Source organism: Urocitellus parryii, chromosome 9 (assembly GCF_045843805.1).
Source record: "Urocitellus parryii isolate mUroPar1 chromosome 9, mUroPar1.hap1, whole genome shotgun sequence".
Classification (NCBI taxonomy): Eukaryota; Metazoa; Chordata; class Mammalia; order Rodentia; family Sciuridae; genus Urocitellus; species Urocitellus parryii.
The window spans coordinates 81,620,133-81,636,317 of record NC_135539.1 but is presented as its reverse complement, the minus strand read 5'-3'; the positions used below and the strand labels follow the sequence as shown (position 1 = coordinate 81,636,317).

Here is a 16,185-nt window from a genome sequence, read left to right as displayed (position 1 = left end):
ACACCATTTGAAGAGCTATGTTGGAAAAATAGAGACAAATAATTAGACCAACTTCAATGCTCTTTTCAGGGGGAGAAAAGGCAGCGTTGTGAGGATCCTCTTATATCAGATGACGAGACAGAAGTGGTTCATGGTAGTTGAACTTGAAACAGCTTGATCTGAGAACTCCTCAGTTACAGATACTTATATCAAAAATAAAATACAATTTGAGATTTAAACACTGCTTATTTATATTGGATATTTGTCATTTTCATCATTTAGTGAGCTCTGTTACGAGCGCAGTTATGTTGTTTCAGACCCAGTGTTGTCTCTTGTCACTAGAATCAGACCTAATTTTAATTATGTACATATGTGCCCACACACATTTATACATATATCTTTGTATACATAACACAGTCTTAAAAACATATGGACAAAACTTAAAAACTTTTTTTCTTTTTTTTTTTTTTTTACCACTCAGCAATTAGGCAATTACCTGAGCGTAAATGCATGGAAACCCAGCCACCCCTCCCTGCTCACTACACTGCTCAAGCTTATGTGAACGGGGTTTTAACACGTGCTGGGCACTTGATCTTATGGAAAGGACACTGCTAAACTCAGCACAGAGCACAAACAGTGACCATCTATAATAACCAACAGTAGATCAGAGAGGATGGGACAGAGAGAGCTGTGTGTTTTAGGAAGAGAGAGGGGGGCAGTTGCATAGGCTAGTACACAGCTTTGTCCCCTTCCTGCTCGGGGCCCTCCTCTCTTACTTTTCATACTACGTCTTTCTTACCTTCTATCCTCTCAACCCCGGGAGGCCTGGGACCTTTTTCCTTCTAGACTTGGCTGGTGAATTTCACTCAGTTTTCAAGTTACCTGTTTCTGATGTCCAGATGTGTAGCTCCAGCTGGGTCTCTTCCTTGAATTGCAGTTTCTTATCAACTGCCCATTCTGGGGCTCCTGCTGAGTAACTATACTTTATATATCTCAAGCAGGGAGCTTGCACCCCACTCTGCTTTCCCCTCTCCTGTCTCCAGGGCATTATATGGAACTACCATTCCCCCAGTCGTTCAAGAAAAAGCCTGGGCATTATCCCTAACTCCCTTCCCTCTCAGGTCACATTCAATCCATAAGCAAGTCCTTGCAATCAGTCCTTAAAGTCTTCACCATTAATACCCAGATTCAAGTTCATTGCCACAGAAACTGACTGAGCTCCTGCAGTAGTTCCCTGACTTCCACTCTTGTTCTTCCAGAGCTGCATATGCTGCATCTCTGGAAAATATAAATCCTATTAGCTCAGGTCTTGCTCAAAACCTAACAGTGTCTACCTGTTGCACCTTTCGAAGACCCCTGTGGATGCAAGGTTCCAGGCCTTCCCAGCTCTCCACCTTACACCCGCTCTGGCCACTCTGATATCCTTGCACGTGCTGTTCCTATGCCTAGGGCCTCCTCCTGTGTGGCTTATCCCGTCCTATCATTGACGTCACTGCTCAAGTGCTACCTTGAAGAAGGGTTCAGTTACTCTAATCTGTATTCCCTGAAATTATATATATACACACAGAAACACTCCCCTAACCATACATATATACGCACTTAAGTATATAGATATGTATACACATATTTTGTGACTTAATTTAGATTACATATATATATACCTAAATATATACTTCTTGTACTGATGAAGACATATACATATATACACATGTTGTGACTTGATTGGGATTTTATATATATATATATACACACAAGCATACAACCATATATATACATATAGACATATACACACATGTATTTTGTGATTTGATATTATGTTACATGCTAATTTTTAGCTTAGTGGTTCATTATCTATACTCCAACTAAATCCAAGATGATAAGAATTGTATTTTGTTTATTAGTTTAAGAGTATCTGGTATTTAATGTTTGTTGAAATAGTTAAGGGCTGTAGTAGAAGTCTTAGGTTTGGCATCTGCCAATACAAAGAGAGATAACAAATTTTGCCTTTCTGCTCATTTTTCTTCATTAGTATAAAAATTCTGAAATTTGAAGCACAGAGTAAATGAGACATTTTCTTAAACTCAGAGTCTCAGTAATAAATACTTTATTCTTTTCATATATTCATCATGCCACTAAATCATATCACTAAACTGGCTTACTCTTATTTTGAATCATTATTAATTTCCATGTGTATTTGCATGATTTATTTTAGGATGCTTTTTGTACAAAGGATATGACTCATCAAATGTTATAAAAAATTAAAATAGGAGTTGTCACCCTCAGGACCCAGGAGATGAGAGAGAGAGAGAGTGTGTGTGTGTGTGTGTGTGTGTGTGTGTGTGTGTAAGAGATGAAAGTATAGGAGGAACTAACGATGTCAACTATATTTTAGTGATCAAATTACTATGTTACTTTGGATTCATTGTTTTATTTATTTACTTCTTAGTATACCTGCCACAAAGCAAAATATATGCAGTGTTTGTATCACTACTACTAGTTCTGTTAATCCTGATAAAATAGTCAGTATATGGGATTCTCCCATTACTTACAGGAAGAATCTGTCCCGTTTCAAATATCTTACAGGAATATTGCTTAATTTTTTCGACTTCTGATATTGTTTATGCAATGGTTTGGTGCTTCCTTTTTGCCAAAGACCAACAAAATTCAAACAAATTCATCTTCTGTCAAATTCAGACATATTAATGCTTCTTAAAGCAGTTGAATGAAATAAGAAAGCAGAGACACCTGGGTCATTAAAACAGAATTAAAATATTAGACTTTTAGCCCATTTCATTTCATAAAGGGTATGAGCTAACTTTTAAAGTTCACATACAATATGACTTAAAAATAAAATGAGCTAGCATGGGGAGGGAAGATTGTGGAAGAATTCAGTTGGAAACCCTTTCAGCTTTGTGCAGTGCTTTGAATGCTTCTGAGCATGTCAGCTATTTCATGAGACATGCTTTATTGCTTTCCTACTTACATTTGCATAACCACTTTTAAGCAGAAAAACTGCATGATTTTAAACTTGATTATTAAAATCTTCAGTTGAATTTTATTAGTGAGTTGTGCTGTTGACTAATTTTTGCAGTACAAACATTGATAGCAAGTCAGGAAGTTCTCAGGGCAGTTCATACAGTGTCTTGTTTCCCCTTTAGGAAATGATGCAACGTCTATCGTCAACTGTCTCCATATTTTGGGTCAGACTTTGGATGCAAGGTAAATGGATACACTTTTGTCTGAATGAATCTATGTAATAATTATATATAAAAATGTTAAAAGGACCCAGGGTCTTGATTTTATTCTTTGGAATTATAATAAAGACTTAGATAAAGAGAAAGCTTTTTGTAAATTACTAATAGTAGTAGTTTATGACTTTACTCAGGTTATTTAAATTTCCAGTAATTTTTGTAGCAGCTGAGATTGTAACTGAAGGTCAACCTGGGAATGTAATGTGAGGGAAAAATGGTGAACTTGTGGATTTAGAGGCCTCTGAGTCTCCAGACATGGTACTTGTGTTTAATGTTCATAACAACATTTGGCTTTATAGAAAACAGGACAGTTTTATTTTCTATTTGTAAATGAGTAAAGTTGTGCTAAAGATTGCACAGTAAGCACGTGGGTAGACAAACTCCCACATTTGAGTGCTTTCTATTTTGCTCTTATGTCAACTTGACTGAAATCCAGCATGTGAACAAAATGTAGCACCCCTTATTTAGCATGATTGAGCTTGCTGCTAAACCATGCATGTAGTTCATACAGTCTGCCAGGTAAATCTAAATAAAATTTTTAAATATCAACTGCAGAAAACATTCCATAGTATCCTTTGCTGATCCATTCCCATGTTTCAGGTTTTACTTGAGGTGTTTTCTGTAATGAATAAAGAAAACAGACACTCTTTTGTACCTCCACTTCCTACTAAAAATGGTGCCATTAGGGTGTTACCTCTGTAGCAAGGTCAGCCTTCACTGTCCTAGAGAAGATTTCAATGCTACCCCTGAAAGCACAAGATATTTATGGTAGATGACTTAGCTAGCTTTAAGGTTTCTTCCATACTCAGTGCCTCAGGATGTGTTCTCCTTTGGTTGGATTTGGGATGAACTACCTGGCTCAGAAGCTTCATTGTGTTAGTTACAAAACCGCCGTTTCAGTGTTGAGACCACTGATGGAACACGTCAAGCTTAGCAAAGCCTTTTGCTCTGAGGTCCTTCATGAAGCTGATGATGAAGCCAGTTCTCTGAGCAATGTTCCTGTCACTTTAGGAATACTGAAAAAACATTTTGGAGTTGATTTAAAAAGTTGGGTTGATAGGTGGATGCCTTAATGAAGAAGTTGGGCTGCGTTGGCTGCTGTGGGCCCGTGCAAGTCCCCTTTTGATTCCCTAGGACTGTGATGAAGACCGGTCTAGAGGATGTGAAGAGTGCGCTCAGGGCCTTCCTGGACAATGCTGCGGAAGATCTAGAGAAGACCATGGAAAATCTGAAGCAGGGCCAGTTCACCCACACCCGGAACCAGCCCAAAGGGGTTACGCAGATTATCAATTACACCACGGTGGCACTCTTGCCCATGCTGTCGTCATTATTTGAACACATTGGCCAGCATCAATTTGGAGAAGATCTAATATGTATGTATATCTGTCTATTACTTAGAGTTTCACTTTTGAAAAAATATAGTCAGAAATTATAAAAGACATATCTGGGTCATTCAAACACTGTTTATACATTAAATGTTTTTTTTTTGTTTTGTTTTGCAAATCATTATAGGAATTATAGGAACCATTTTTTGAATTATAGGAGCCATTTTTATAGTGGTAGATCTCTGGATCATATGGGCTTGCAGAGAGGACCAATATAGTATTGGTTAGGGACAGTAATGTCCACATTGTTGAAACACAAGGTTCCAAATTCTGTTTCTGTCTTGCCTCTCTTCATGTTAATTTTCTAGTGCAGTTGGACCATATGACATGCCACATTAATCACTTTTGAATTGGTTCTGTGTAGACATGGAGTGTTGCCACAGGCTGCAACAACCAACACACGTGAAGCTACCGAAACCAAGCCTGTCTAAATTATTACAGCACTAAGGGAACTCAACTTTGATTTTTAGGTTTTGGTCAGTGTTCATGAGGGATTTAATCAACTGGTTTTGACTATAATTTGTAGTTTAAAAAAATTCACAGAATTCTCAAGAGTAAGTGGAAAAAATAGCATGTGAGCTGGCCTAACTTCCTGCTCTGATGCTGTGAACATGGGACAAGAGGGAACCCCGAGGAGCACAGCCACCTGTGCCTACTCTCCCGTGGAGCTTCCTCAGGCCATGGACAATGTTGTGTAAAAACCAATTATTCAGGGGGCTTCTGCAGGGACCTGCTACATAATCTTGATCTTAACCAGTAGGACACTGTTGGCAGAACAGTGTTCCTGGGCAGGCAGCCCTAAGGCAGGGCTTGAATCTTCAGGCTTCGTTGTACCCACAGGGAACAGTAACAGGATCTGAACTAGGAAGTCACAGTTCTTAGACTCCTTTGCCTTTTAAATTTGTCTTATGGGATAATAGATCATCTATAAGGTTTCTTTTGCTTTTCTAGCATTAGAAAGTATCAGAGTGACACACTTATGCCTTAAATATCAAGTAATTTGGGAAATAACAGTTTCCTCCAATATTCTCCTTGTCAGTCATTTAAGAGCATGGTAAAAGATACAGATTTTATGTACTTTTGAAACAAGTCTCAAATTCTACCTATATCCCCTGTCCTTCCAGATATTCTTGGGGTTAATTTTATTCTTAGAGAAATTCTTTATTCTTATACCCAGAGAAAAATTACAAATTGCTTCTGAGAATATTCTGGGTAATTGCATTATGTTCTTGAGAATATTTTCAGTTCCCTTAAACAAAACAAACAAACAAAAAACCAAGAACTTTGAGAAAAAAAGTTTTATCTTTCATTTTTATAAATCTGTTCTTATTTTGTTCTTCCAAATGTTAAAAAATATTAGAACGTATTAAATAAGGATTTTAGCCCGAAGTTTCTCAGGACAAAGTGTAAATGTTTTGTTGTTTTGTTGTTAAAGTGTGATTCTCTTTTCCCTTAGTGGAAGATGTGCAGGTGTCTTGTTATAGAATTCTAACTAGCTTATATGCTCTGGGAACCAGCAAGAGTATTTATGTGGAAAGGTAAGAATTTAAGAATTTTAAAGTTTAACTTTTTAGTAACAGCTGTTTGATTTTAGGATGTTTCATTTTATAACTTTTTCCTTTCTTATGCACTTGACCAGACTATCCTAAATTCCTTGAGAGTTATCAGACAAACTTTAAGCTAAATAAGAATTGATCTAATAAAGGACAGTGGAGTTAGGCAAAAAAGTAAAGCAATAATGGCAAAGACCTTTCTTAACATAAAGTTTAAACAGAGTGCTTCTGAGGCTTATGTGAGAATCTGCTAGTGCACTTTCTCACTGTGTATCAGAAATACAGAGTGGCCTGAATATAGGCAGTTTATAAAACCAGTTTTATTTTTGTATGTTCTCAAGTTTCCAGAGGAAGTTGTTTAACATTGTCAAATGCTGACAGGTAAAGTAAGAACTGAATTTAAACTTTGGTAAGAGGGCTGGGGCTGTGGCTTAGCGGTAGAGCGCTCGCCTAGCACGTGCGAGGCCCTGGGTTTGATCCTCAGCACCACATAAAAATAAATAAAAAAAATAAAGGTATTGATGACTACAGCTAAAAAATAAATATTAAAAAAACAAACAAACAAACAAAAAACACTTTGGTAAGAAATGTCCTTGGACTAGAGAAGAATAACAGAGTAGGCTAAGACATCGTGATAGGCTTAAAACTGAATGATGTAAAGCCTCCCCAAATTAATATTTTTTTATTAGTTATAAGCTTAAAAGTCACTTTCTAACAGATGCATCTTGATTCCCTGGTTCTCCACACTGTGGGCATACTCAGAGGGCAGATTACAACCAGCCAGTATTACATTACCAGTTTACATGTTAGTTCTTGTTTTCCCTATCAGATAGCAAGATCTGTGGTGTTAGCTGACAGTTTCGTTCACTGCTACGTCCCAGCATCTGGGTAGCTGGCACTTGGTCAATATTGAATGAGAGAACACAGGCTTGAAACACTAAAGCTAAACTGGGAGCAGGAAACAACTAGAATAGATAGTTGCATTTTTACCTGCTACAAGGAGAGTGCAAACTTTTTAAATCATAAAACTAAGGAGAGAGACCTTATATGAAATAATTGATAGACTTGATTCTGTAAAATGTCAAAATTCCCATGTCATAAGGAACTCTTGGTGCATTGTGTTTTATAAATGAGAATGATAAAGGCAAAAACAATGTTAAAAAGTATAAAAACAGGAGAGATAACAGGCATGAGGTTAACCATTTAATAAAAGTGTTATTACAAATCAGCAGGAGAAACACATCAGGAGAAAAGGCAGTTTGCACACCTGAACACAAGTGGCAAATGAAATGTGAACAAGAGTGAGCAGCTGGTAATGAGGGGGAGGACTTGAGAATAAAAATGGGATCCTGTATTATAACTGCTATATTTGTAAACAGAAGAAAAAGATAGTTGGAAATGAGATTTATAATCTGATTACAAAACTTGAAAGGGTAAAGTGAGTCAATCCTGTGCAAAGACAGGTATCATAATCATTTCAGATGTGCACAGCTTACCCCTAGAACTTGGACTCCTGGCACCAGAGTTAATGGAAAAAGTATAAACATACACAGGAATCAATGAGAAGAGGTCTAGCTTTTTTGTTGTTGTTGTTAGTGGAAAAGAGAAAATAATTTACATATCAAAAATAGTGCATTACTTCAATAATTTGTAAAGCTTCCTTAGTCTAAAATATCTTTTAAGCATAAAAACTGCTTGAAAAATAGTTTAATTCAAAAAGCAACTAAAATCTTAAAAACATCAGAGTGAACTCCATTACTTTTGTCCACTGATCTAATTGCCTATTTCTATGTAATTGTCACCTTAATTAGTATAGCTTTGTAAGTATTAATGTTTGGTTGTCTAAATGAATATCCTTTCACTAACGTTTCTTTCACTTTAGAATCTCACTGGCTAGTCTCATAGGTTTATTCTTGAAAATGAACTTTCAAATTATTTTGTCAAGATTGATGAAAAGAAAAATGTACTATAATTAATTATTGATTAATTTTAGGAGGCTTTACATCATTAAGTTTTAAACCTATCACAATGTCTTATTTAGCCTACTCTGTTTTTCTTCTCTAGTCCATGGACATTTATTTCTTACTGAAGTTTAAGTTTCAGGTCTTACTTCACCTGTCTACAGCATTTGACAATGTTAAACAACTTACTCTGGAAACTTGAGAACACACAATGCTCACAAAGTCACCTGAGGACACTATTCTCAGAGCATAGTGGGTCTTCAAGGAACACATCATTATATGGTATTTTTTTCTGTGAAGAATTTAAACCTGGCTGCTAAGAGAATTATGCAGTGGTTCTTCAATTAGATCTAGTTTATCAGCTTTAATGTATTTATGTAAAATCTTTTATGTAGATCATAATATGTTAAAGTATTTCTGTTATTATTCTTTATTTAATAAACAAGTTAATGTGCCAGGAAAACCTTGGATTAAGTCGATTGCCAACAGAGAAAGAATTTATGTCATTGACAGGGAATGCATTGAATCCTGGCCTGTCCCAAATTAATTGATCATAGTGTGATTTCTTAACTTCCTTCCTTTGTAAATGATAAATGAGTTTTAAATGTTATCAATACTTTTTGGCATTTAGTATGTCTTAGCAATGCTTTTGTGTAATAAATTTGCAGGGAATGCTTTATTGTGTTAGTGCTTAGTTTTTAATTTGTTCTGAATCCAGTTATTCACCTAGCAAGAATTCTTTGTTAGTAAGTCATTTTATTTTAAGGTACTGGGGATTGAACCCAGGGACACTCTATCACTGAGCTACATCCTCAACCCTTTTTATTTTTTATTTTGAGACAAGTTTTCGCGAAGTTGCTGAGCCTGGCCTCTAACTTGCTATTCTCCTACCTCAGTCTCCCAAATTGCTGGGATTATAGGTGTGGCTACCATGCTGGGTTCAATAGGTCATTCTTGAAGGAAGGAAAGAAGGAGGGAGGAAAGTGTTCAAAGTTGAAGGGGAAGTGACAGAGCTTTTCTTGTTTTGTTTTATGTATGTGTTTTTGTTTTTGTTTTTTAATCTTCTGGCCTGCCCCCCTTTCAAATTCTTTTTTTGCTAACACATAGCTTTTATGAAGTGGCAGGGATTTCGCTTTTGAACACATGATGTTTCACATTAAAGAAATGGAATGTGGGGATTTACCTTATTAAGTAGCAATCCTAGTGTCCCTCTGGTAGGTTGGACTTGCCAAGGTTAATGTTCATGTGACTTCTTCAGCCATTCACATGGAAGACATAAAAAGATAAGCATTTTCCACCTGCAGGCAGCGTTCTGCCCTGGGAGAGTGCCTGGCGGCCTTCGCAGGTGCCTTTCCTGTTGCATTTTTGGAAACACATCTTGACAAGCACAACCCTTACTCCATCTACAACACCAAGTCTTCCAGAGAGAGAGCAGGTAAGGTGGGGTGTGCGCAGTGCTTGAGAACAGAAGCAGAATGTGACACCATGTGTTGTGTTTTCCTAAAGTGGTTCTCCCAGGGAGATTTCGGTCGAGGGTATCCATGGTTCCTTATTCTGAAGGGCTGGTAGTTGGCATTGTGTTTTTTTTTTTTTTTTTTAATGTTGTATACTGTTTCTCTCATGTTCCTGAAAGAAAATATGTTTGTTCCCAAGTAAATGAGTCACAGAAAAATCAATACCCTCAAGAATAAGACCAAGTGATCAGCAAATATGGAAAAAAGAAGTGGGTCTGCTTTCCAGTTCAGGTGTCCCTTGCAGTCAGTCAGCAGGGCCATCCTTGCTCATCCCATCTGTGGATTCGTGCCTTTCACTATTCTTCACCCCAGATATGTCGACCTCATTTTATTCCATGTGGGTTTTTCAGATAGTTTAGTTGAACTTTTATCATTAAAAAAGCTAAAAAACATAAACTGTAGACCCTTGGTCAATATCTTGAATTTGCCTGAGTATCCACATATTCTTGGTGTCCACACATGTCCCCTGCTTCATTGATGCCTTCCCTCTGGGAAGATATGATGATCTGCCCATAGAAAGCTTTTAATGACCATTGCTGAGGATGTCAGTGATTAGTCTTTGGATTCTAATTAGAATTATTAACTAGCTTTTGAATTGAGTTGGACAAGCTTTAAATAAAATTGGATGCTAGATATTCTAGTCAGTGCCTTAACCAGTCAAAGCACAATTCCCAAACTCTGGACATTACCCCATGACCCCTCATAGGATCGTCTTCTGGTTGACTTCCTCTGATAAAGTCTATGATATTTGGTTGCTTAATAGCCCTAAAGAGTTCTCAAATGCACATCTCTTTCTTCATGGGCTTGTTTCTGTGTAACTGATGTGTGTTAATGGGAGCCATTGGCTAGTTATACTGATTTTATAGTGGATCTCATCAAATAAAGAACCTTTTAATGAATTGTATGATTTTTTTTTTTTTTACTTATTATAATAGTGATGGATACAGTAGCAGGTGAAGCTAAAGACAAATATTTGAATGTGCCTTAGTAATACTTTTCCACATAATTTCTATAATACATTTGTAATTAGTGAAAAATGGTTAAGTAATCCTCAGTGTAAACACACAAAAAGTTGTCTCATTAGGGCTTTTTAATTCCTTAACACTTTGCTATGAATCAAGCAAGAAGCAATTTATTATCTCTTTACAGATAAGGAAATATACAAAGCAGGTAATTCATTTGCTTAGTTTCTGTAAACAAATCATCTGCATAACAAGGCATAGGAATTGAATTTAAGGATTTAATTCAACTTTTAGTCAGCTAGTGGACAGGAATTTTGTGATGTGCATGGGGGTGGGTGGAGGAGATGAGATAGAAAGATTAATGAGATTTGATTCTTGCCCTGGGGAGTTTCTCTTTGCAGTAGAGGGGGAGAGAGTGGTGAGTGTGATAGAATTGGGAATAAATAGCCCTGGGGACACAGAAAAGCAGTTTTAGTTGAGAACAGCTGGGAAAGCATCACAGCAGATTCAGGATGAGTCTTAAAATTGGGGAGACCAAAAGTCTGTTACATGGGGGGAAACCACAAGCGTTTTGACCTGGCTGGAGAGAGATTCCAGGAGAGAAAGGGTGAAGGGTGAAAGAAGGGAGAAAACCCAGGAAGGAGCAGGCAGGATTTTTGTCAGGAAAGGGGAGTAGACTGTCCTCCTACCTCAGTCTGTCCTTGAAAATGGAATAGCACAAATAGATTTGCATTTTGAAATCTGTCCTGACAACAGTAGGATGGACACCAAGAGCAGCTGTCAGAGAGCCATGGGGCTGGTCCAGAGGCAAGGCCATCAGGCAAGGCCCCTGGACAGAGTAGACGAGGAAGGAGGTCTTGGGGGATTGCCTGCAGGTAGGGTCCTTGTCACCTGGAGGTTCTCCCAGGTTTGCAGCCTGGCTGGCTGAACACGTTAGTGCGTGTTCAAGAGGCAGGTTGGTAGTCGCTTTTGACCAAAATACCTGACAAGAACAATGCAGAGGAGGAAACATTTATTTTGGCTCATGGCTTCCGGGGTTTAGTCTGTGGTCAGCCGACTCCATTGTTGTGGACCTGAGGAGAGGCAGAGCATCATGGGGCGAGGACATAGCAGAGGACGCTGCTCACCTCATGACAGCCAGGAAAAAGAGTTGGGGGCAGAGGGAGCGAGGGAGAGGGAAGCCAGGGACAAGATAGAATGCCCCCAGTGACACATCTGCCTACAGTTACCACCCATTCAAACCATTAATCCACCCAATGGATAATCCACTGGTTAGGTCACAGCTCTCAGTGTCTAATCATTTCACCTCTGAACTTTCCTGCATTGTCTGACATGAGCTTTTGGGCGATGCCTGATATCCAAACTACAACACATGGAGAGGAAAGGAAGAGTTTAGATTTAAAACCATTTGGTTTGGCTGCTTTTGAGATGTCCAGAAAAAAAAAAAATTCAAGAAATCTGGCACTGAGACTTATGAACTTGGAGCAGAGGCCCACAGGAGTGCCAGGAAGTACCTAGACAGACATACAAGCTGAAAAACAGAAAAAAGCCCAAAGTAGATCTCAAAGAAACCGCCATGTGAGAGTTCAGCAAGAAGAGAGTGAGGGTCCCACTGGCACAATTCAGGAGAGTCTGGGTCCATTGCCATTAAGGAAGAGGGGTCTTAGGAAAAGGGAGTTTGGATTTGAACCTTTGGAGCCTGCTGGGGAGGAGTCTTGAGCAAGGGCCCTGAGGTGGGGAGGGCATCCAGGATGCTGGAAGAACCAAGACCCAGGACCATAAAACTCTTCCTCTGAAAATGGGGAATGGTGGAGCATGTGGGACCAGACTCGGGCAGCTGGTGGGCCTGGGAACAGGAGACATTTGCATTCCTTATTTGTCCTGAAGAAAGCAGAGCAGCTGTGTGCTGACCTAGAGGGGATGGTGCTCAGGCAGGCACTGGGGAAAAGAGCCGCCCTGACCTGGCTGCCATAGTGGGAGGAGGAGCTCCCAAGGCTTTCTGAGCTGACGCCCCACAGGGATGGTTGCCTATGTTGATCCTGAAGACTAGAAGCCACCCTTTTCTCGTCAGTTCACTAATCATTTCTCTCTGTGTGCTTCCCTAGCACTCAGTTTGCCAGCCAGTGTGGAAGACGTTTGTCCAAATATCCCATCTCTGGAGAGACTCATGGAAGAAATCGTGGAGCTGGCCGAGTCTGGCATCCGCTACACGCAGATGCCCCACGTGATGGAGGTGGTGCTGCCCATGCTGTGCAGCTACATGTCGCGCTGGTGGGAGCACGGGCCCGAGAGCAACCCGGAGAGGGCAGAGACCTGCTGCACAGCCCTGAGCTCAGAGCACATGAACACGCTCCTGGGGAACATCCTGAAGATCATCTATAACAACCTGGGGATTGACGAGGGGGCCTGGATGAAGAGGTTAGCAGGTAAGAAAAGGGAAGGATGTATCCCTAAACTGTTTCATCTTCAAGGAGATTTGAACTACAGAAGACTAAAATATTCCTGATTTAATATTTACCGCAATTTTTTCTATGCTTGGAAACATTGTTTCTGTCCTGCTGTTCTTTAAAGTGGATATAATCGGACATTGAGTAACTTTCCACAGTTATTAAAGTTTTTCTGATTTGTCAGTTTCCATAAGACTAACCAATAAGCACACTAAATATTGATTTTGCTACTCAGTAGGTAACGATTAGGTAGACAAAGATAAAACTGAATTTTTAAGCAGCTCACTTCAATCATATCCAAAGGGAACAGGGCAAGAAATCAAAAGATGTTGAGTATTTATACTTTATCTATCATTGCAATATTTATATTGAAAAATTGAAAGTAATCTACCCAATGACCAGAGTGTGGTTAAAAAGTTTATGTATGCTTTCATACTAAAACATTATAGCATCTTTAAAAATTCAGGTTTCAGTGTTTTATAGCTTAGGAAATGTCCATGATGTCATAGAGGGTAAAAAGAAGAGTTGTTAAAAATGAATTCAGAATGAAATAGATGTACTACACATTTATGAATTTGTTCATTGATGAAAACACCGAGGACACACACCAGTGCCTTATTGACTTAAACAAGTGATTGTGGTTGATTCTAATTTTTCTTAATAAACTTACCCAATGTACATATGTTACTTTCGGGGGAAAATTCCTTTTACTAATGACCTGTTCAAGTTTGGAACTGTTATTAACAACTCTAAGTTCTACTAAATAAGAGAGCATTGTTTTGTGTAGTTTAGCCCTTCTGTAGGCGAACATGTGATAAAATGAAAAAATTCTGTACAGTCTTATAACTACACAGCAGAGGGTATCTCTCTTAAAGAAAGGGCTGCAGGAACCTTTTTCAATTTGGGGATTTGTTCGTGTGGAAATAATTTACAAAGTAAGGGAGATTTTTTTTTTTTACTGTTCAGAATTAGCTATCAAACCTTTTTTAGAAATAAGGAAGCACATTGAATTCAATTCAGTAATTATTATTAGTTTTTGTACCAGGGATTGAACCCAGGGGTACTTAACCATTGAGCTACATTCCCAACTCATTTTTATATTTTGTTTAGAGACAGGGTCTCCCTCAGTTGCCTAGGACCTTGCTAAGAGGCTGAGACTGGTTTTGAACTAGTGATCCTCCTGTCTCAGCCTCCCAGTCATCATTTTTGAACACTAACTATGCAGGTAGGCTTTGGACTAGAAAAAAGGCTGGGACCTGGACTTTGATTGTCAGAAGCCAGGTTCTGGGGAGAGAAAAGTTCGGTTGTTCTCAGTTGTCATAACCACCTGTCCTAGTGTGAATGAATGTTTGTACAGAGCAGATTCCTGATGTCTGTCTTCACAGTGTTTTCCCAGCCGATTATCAATAAAGTGAAACCTCAGCTCTTAAAAACTCATTTCTTGCCACTGATGGAGAAACTCAAGAAAAAGGCCGCCATGGTGGTGTCTGAGGAAGACCACCTGAAAGCTGAGGCCAGAGGGGACATGTCGGAGGCTGAGCTCCTCGTCCTAGACGAGTTCACCACACTGGCCAGAGACCTCTATGCCTTCTACCCTCTCTTGATTAGATTTGTGGACTATAACAGGTACACTCATCAAAAGAGCCATTTCCCCCATCTGTTGACAATCCCTCTGCTCACAGATCCTAGGAGCTGCTTCTCTACTAACTGCTTAGTGAGGTGTTGCCTCATGGTTGTAGCATGATCGAATGTTTATAGGTAGGTTAATCTTCACCAGGCATCTGAAATTTAAGATCAGAAATCCTACTTTGAAGTGTTCTGCCTTTTGCATGTGAAAGTTGATAGTTGGACACTCATTTACATATTTTTAAAAGTCAAAACTGTACTTGAGACATCCTGAGCTCTGTGGTCAACAGATTTACTGTGGGAGGGAGGATGATTTTTTTAAAAAAAATAACTCGAAGAATAACTGAGAAGCCACCACATGTATTGTGTGATCCAGGGCCAAGTGGCTGAAGGAGCCCAACCCAGAAGCAGAGGAGCTTTTCCGCATGGTGGCCGAAGTCTTCATCTATTGGTCGAAGTCCCATGTAAGTGTGATGCTGTCGACAGACAATAACTACTGCTAGAGGTGTAGGGGCTCTATAAACATAAACCAGCCCCTCAGTAAATATCTGGGGGGCTTTTTCTCAAACTTGTACTCTAGGATTCATTGGACAGCTGGGGAGAGAGGGGAGGTGCCCCTGCAGACCTTGAGGGAACATAGCCTACTTTTGATCTTTGAAATTTATCTTTGAAAGTTAACATATTTTTAATGGCATTGCATAAAAACATTTTTAAAATTTGTCCCTAAATCTGAGTGTGAGATTGGCATTACTGGGAGCTGTGCCATCTGACCTTTGGTTTTCCCTGTCTCTGGGCACTCTGCTGCCTCCTGGTGGTACTGGTGTCTGAGTGCCAAGACAGGCTGATCTCCAGGGACCAGCTGCCTCCTCTCCTTGTTTGCATCACATTCTCTCTTCTGTAGGAATTTGGCTTTTCTCACATTTTAGAATCATTTGTCTTTGGATATAAAGCTTTGCCAGATTCCTGCTGATGGAATTTCTGAATCTATAGTGCATTTTCGTTTTACTTTGTATGTTACAGAACTATAGATTTTTACATCTGAAAAAAGATCTTAATCATAGGAAGAATTTTAGAGCATTCTCTCAGTTATTTCCAGTAATAAGCAACATAAATATGGGTATTTGTTGTGGTACAGAATTACTCTAATGCCTAGAATTTTGATATCAGTTATGATTTTGTGAAACTTTGTAAGTGGGAGACAGTGAAAGTAAAATCAAAACCTCAGCTTGTTTGATCAGCCAAGGGGGTCTTTGCAATTTGCATTATCAGATTGTTGGACAAAGCAAATCATTTTGAACATGTAATATTTCAAAATTCCTACTTAAATAGGATAATAAATATTATTTCTTGCTTATATCTGAGGAACCTTGTCAAATTTAATAAAAATTTATAAAATGTGTCACACAGAAATATTAAGTGAAATAATGGCTCTGCTTACATGTGAATTTGTATCTCCACATTGACATTCTTCATCTCTCTTGTCATAATAAATTATTTTAGATTTTTT

The 16,185-nt window shown here is 38.7% G+C and overlaps 1 protein-coding gene across 1 annotated transcript in view; it reads left to right on the top strand.

The window, feature by feature from the left end:
* Ryr2 (ryanodine receptor 2) overlaps positions 1 to 16,185 on the top strand; it is a 588,770-nt gene that overhangs the window by 474,521 nt on the left and 98,064 nt on the right. Inside the window, exons 64-70 of the mRNA XM_077802933.1 lie at positions 3,138 to 3,198; positions 4,365 to 4,603; positions 6,072 to 6,153; positions 9,434 to 9,564; positions 12,711 to 13,031; positions 14,438 to 14,678; positions 15,055 to 15,142. Of these exons, the coding sequence (XP_077659059.1) occupies positions 3,138 to 3,198; positions 4,365 to 4,603; positions 6,072 to 6,153; positions 9,434 to 9,564; positions 12,711 to 13,031; positions 14,438 to 14,678; positions 15,055 to 15,142 (1,163 nt within the window). The remainder of the gene's footprint in view (positions 1 to 3,137; positions 3,199 to 4,364; positions 4,604 to 6,071; positions 6,154 to 9,433; positions 9,565 to 12,710; positions 13,032 to 14,437; positions 14,679 to 15,054; positions 15,143 to 16,185) is intronic.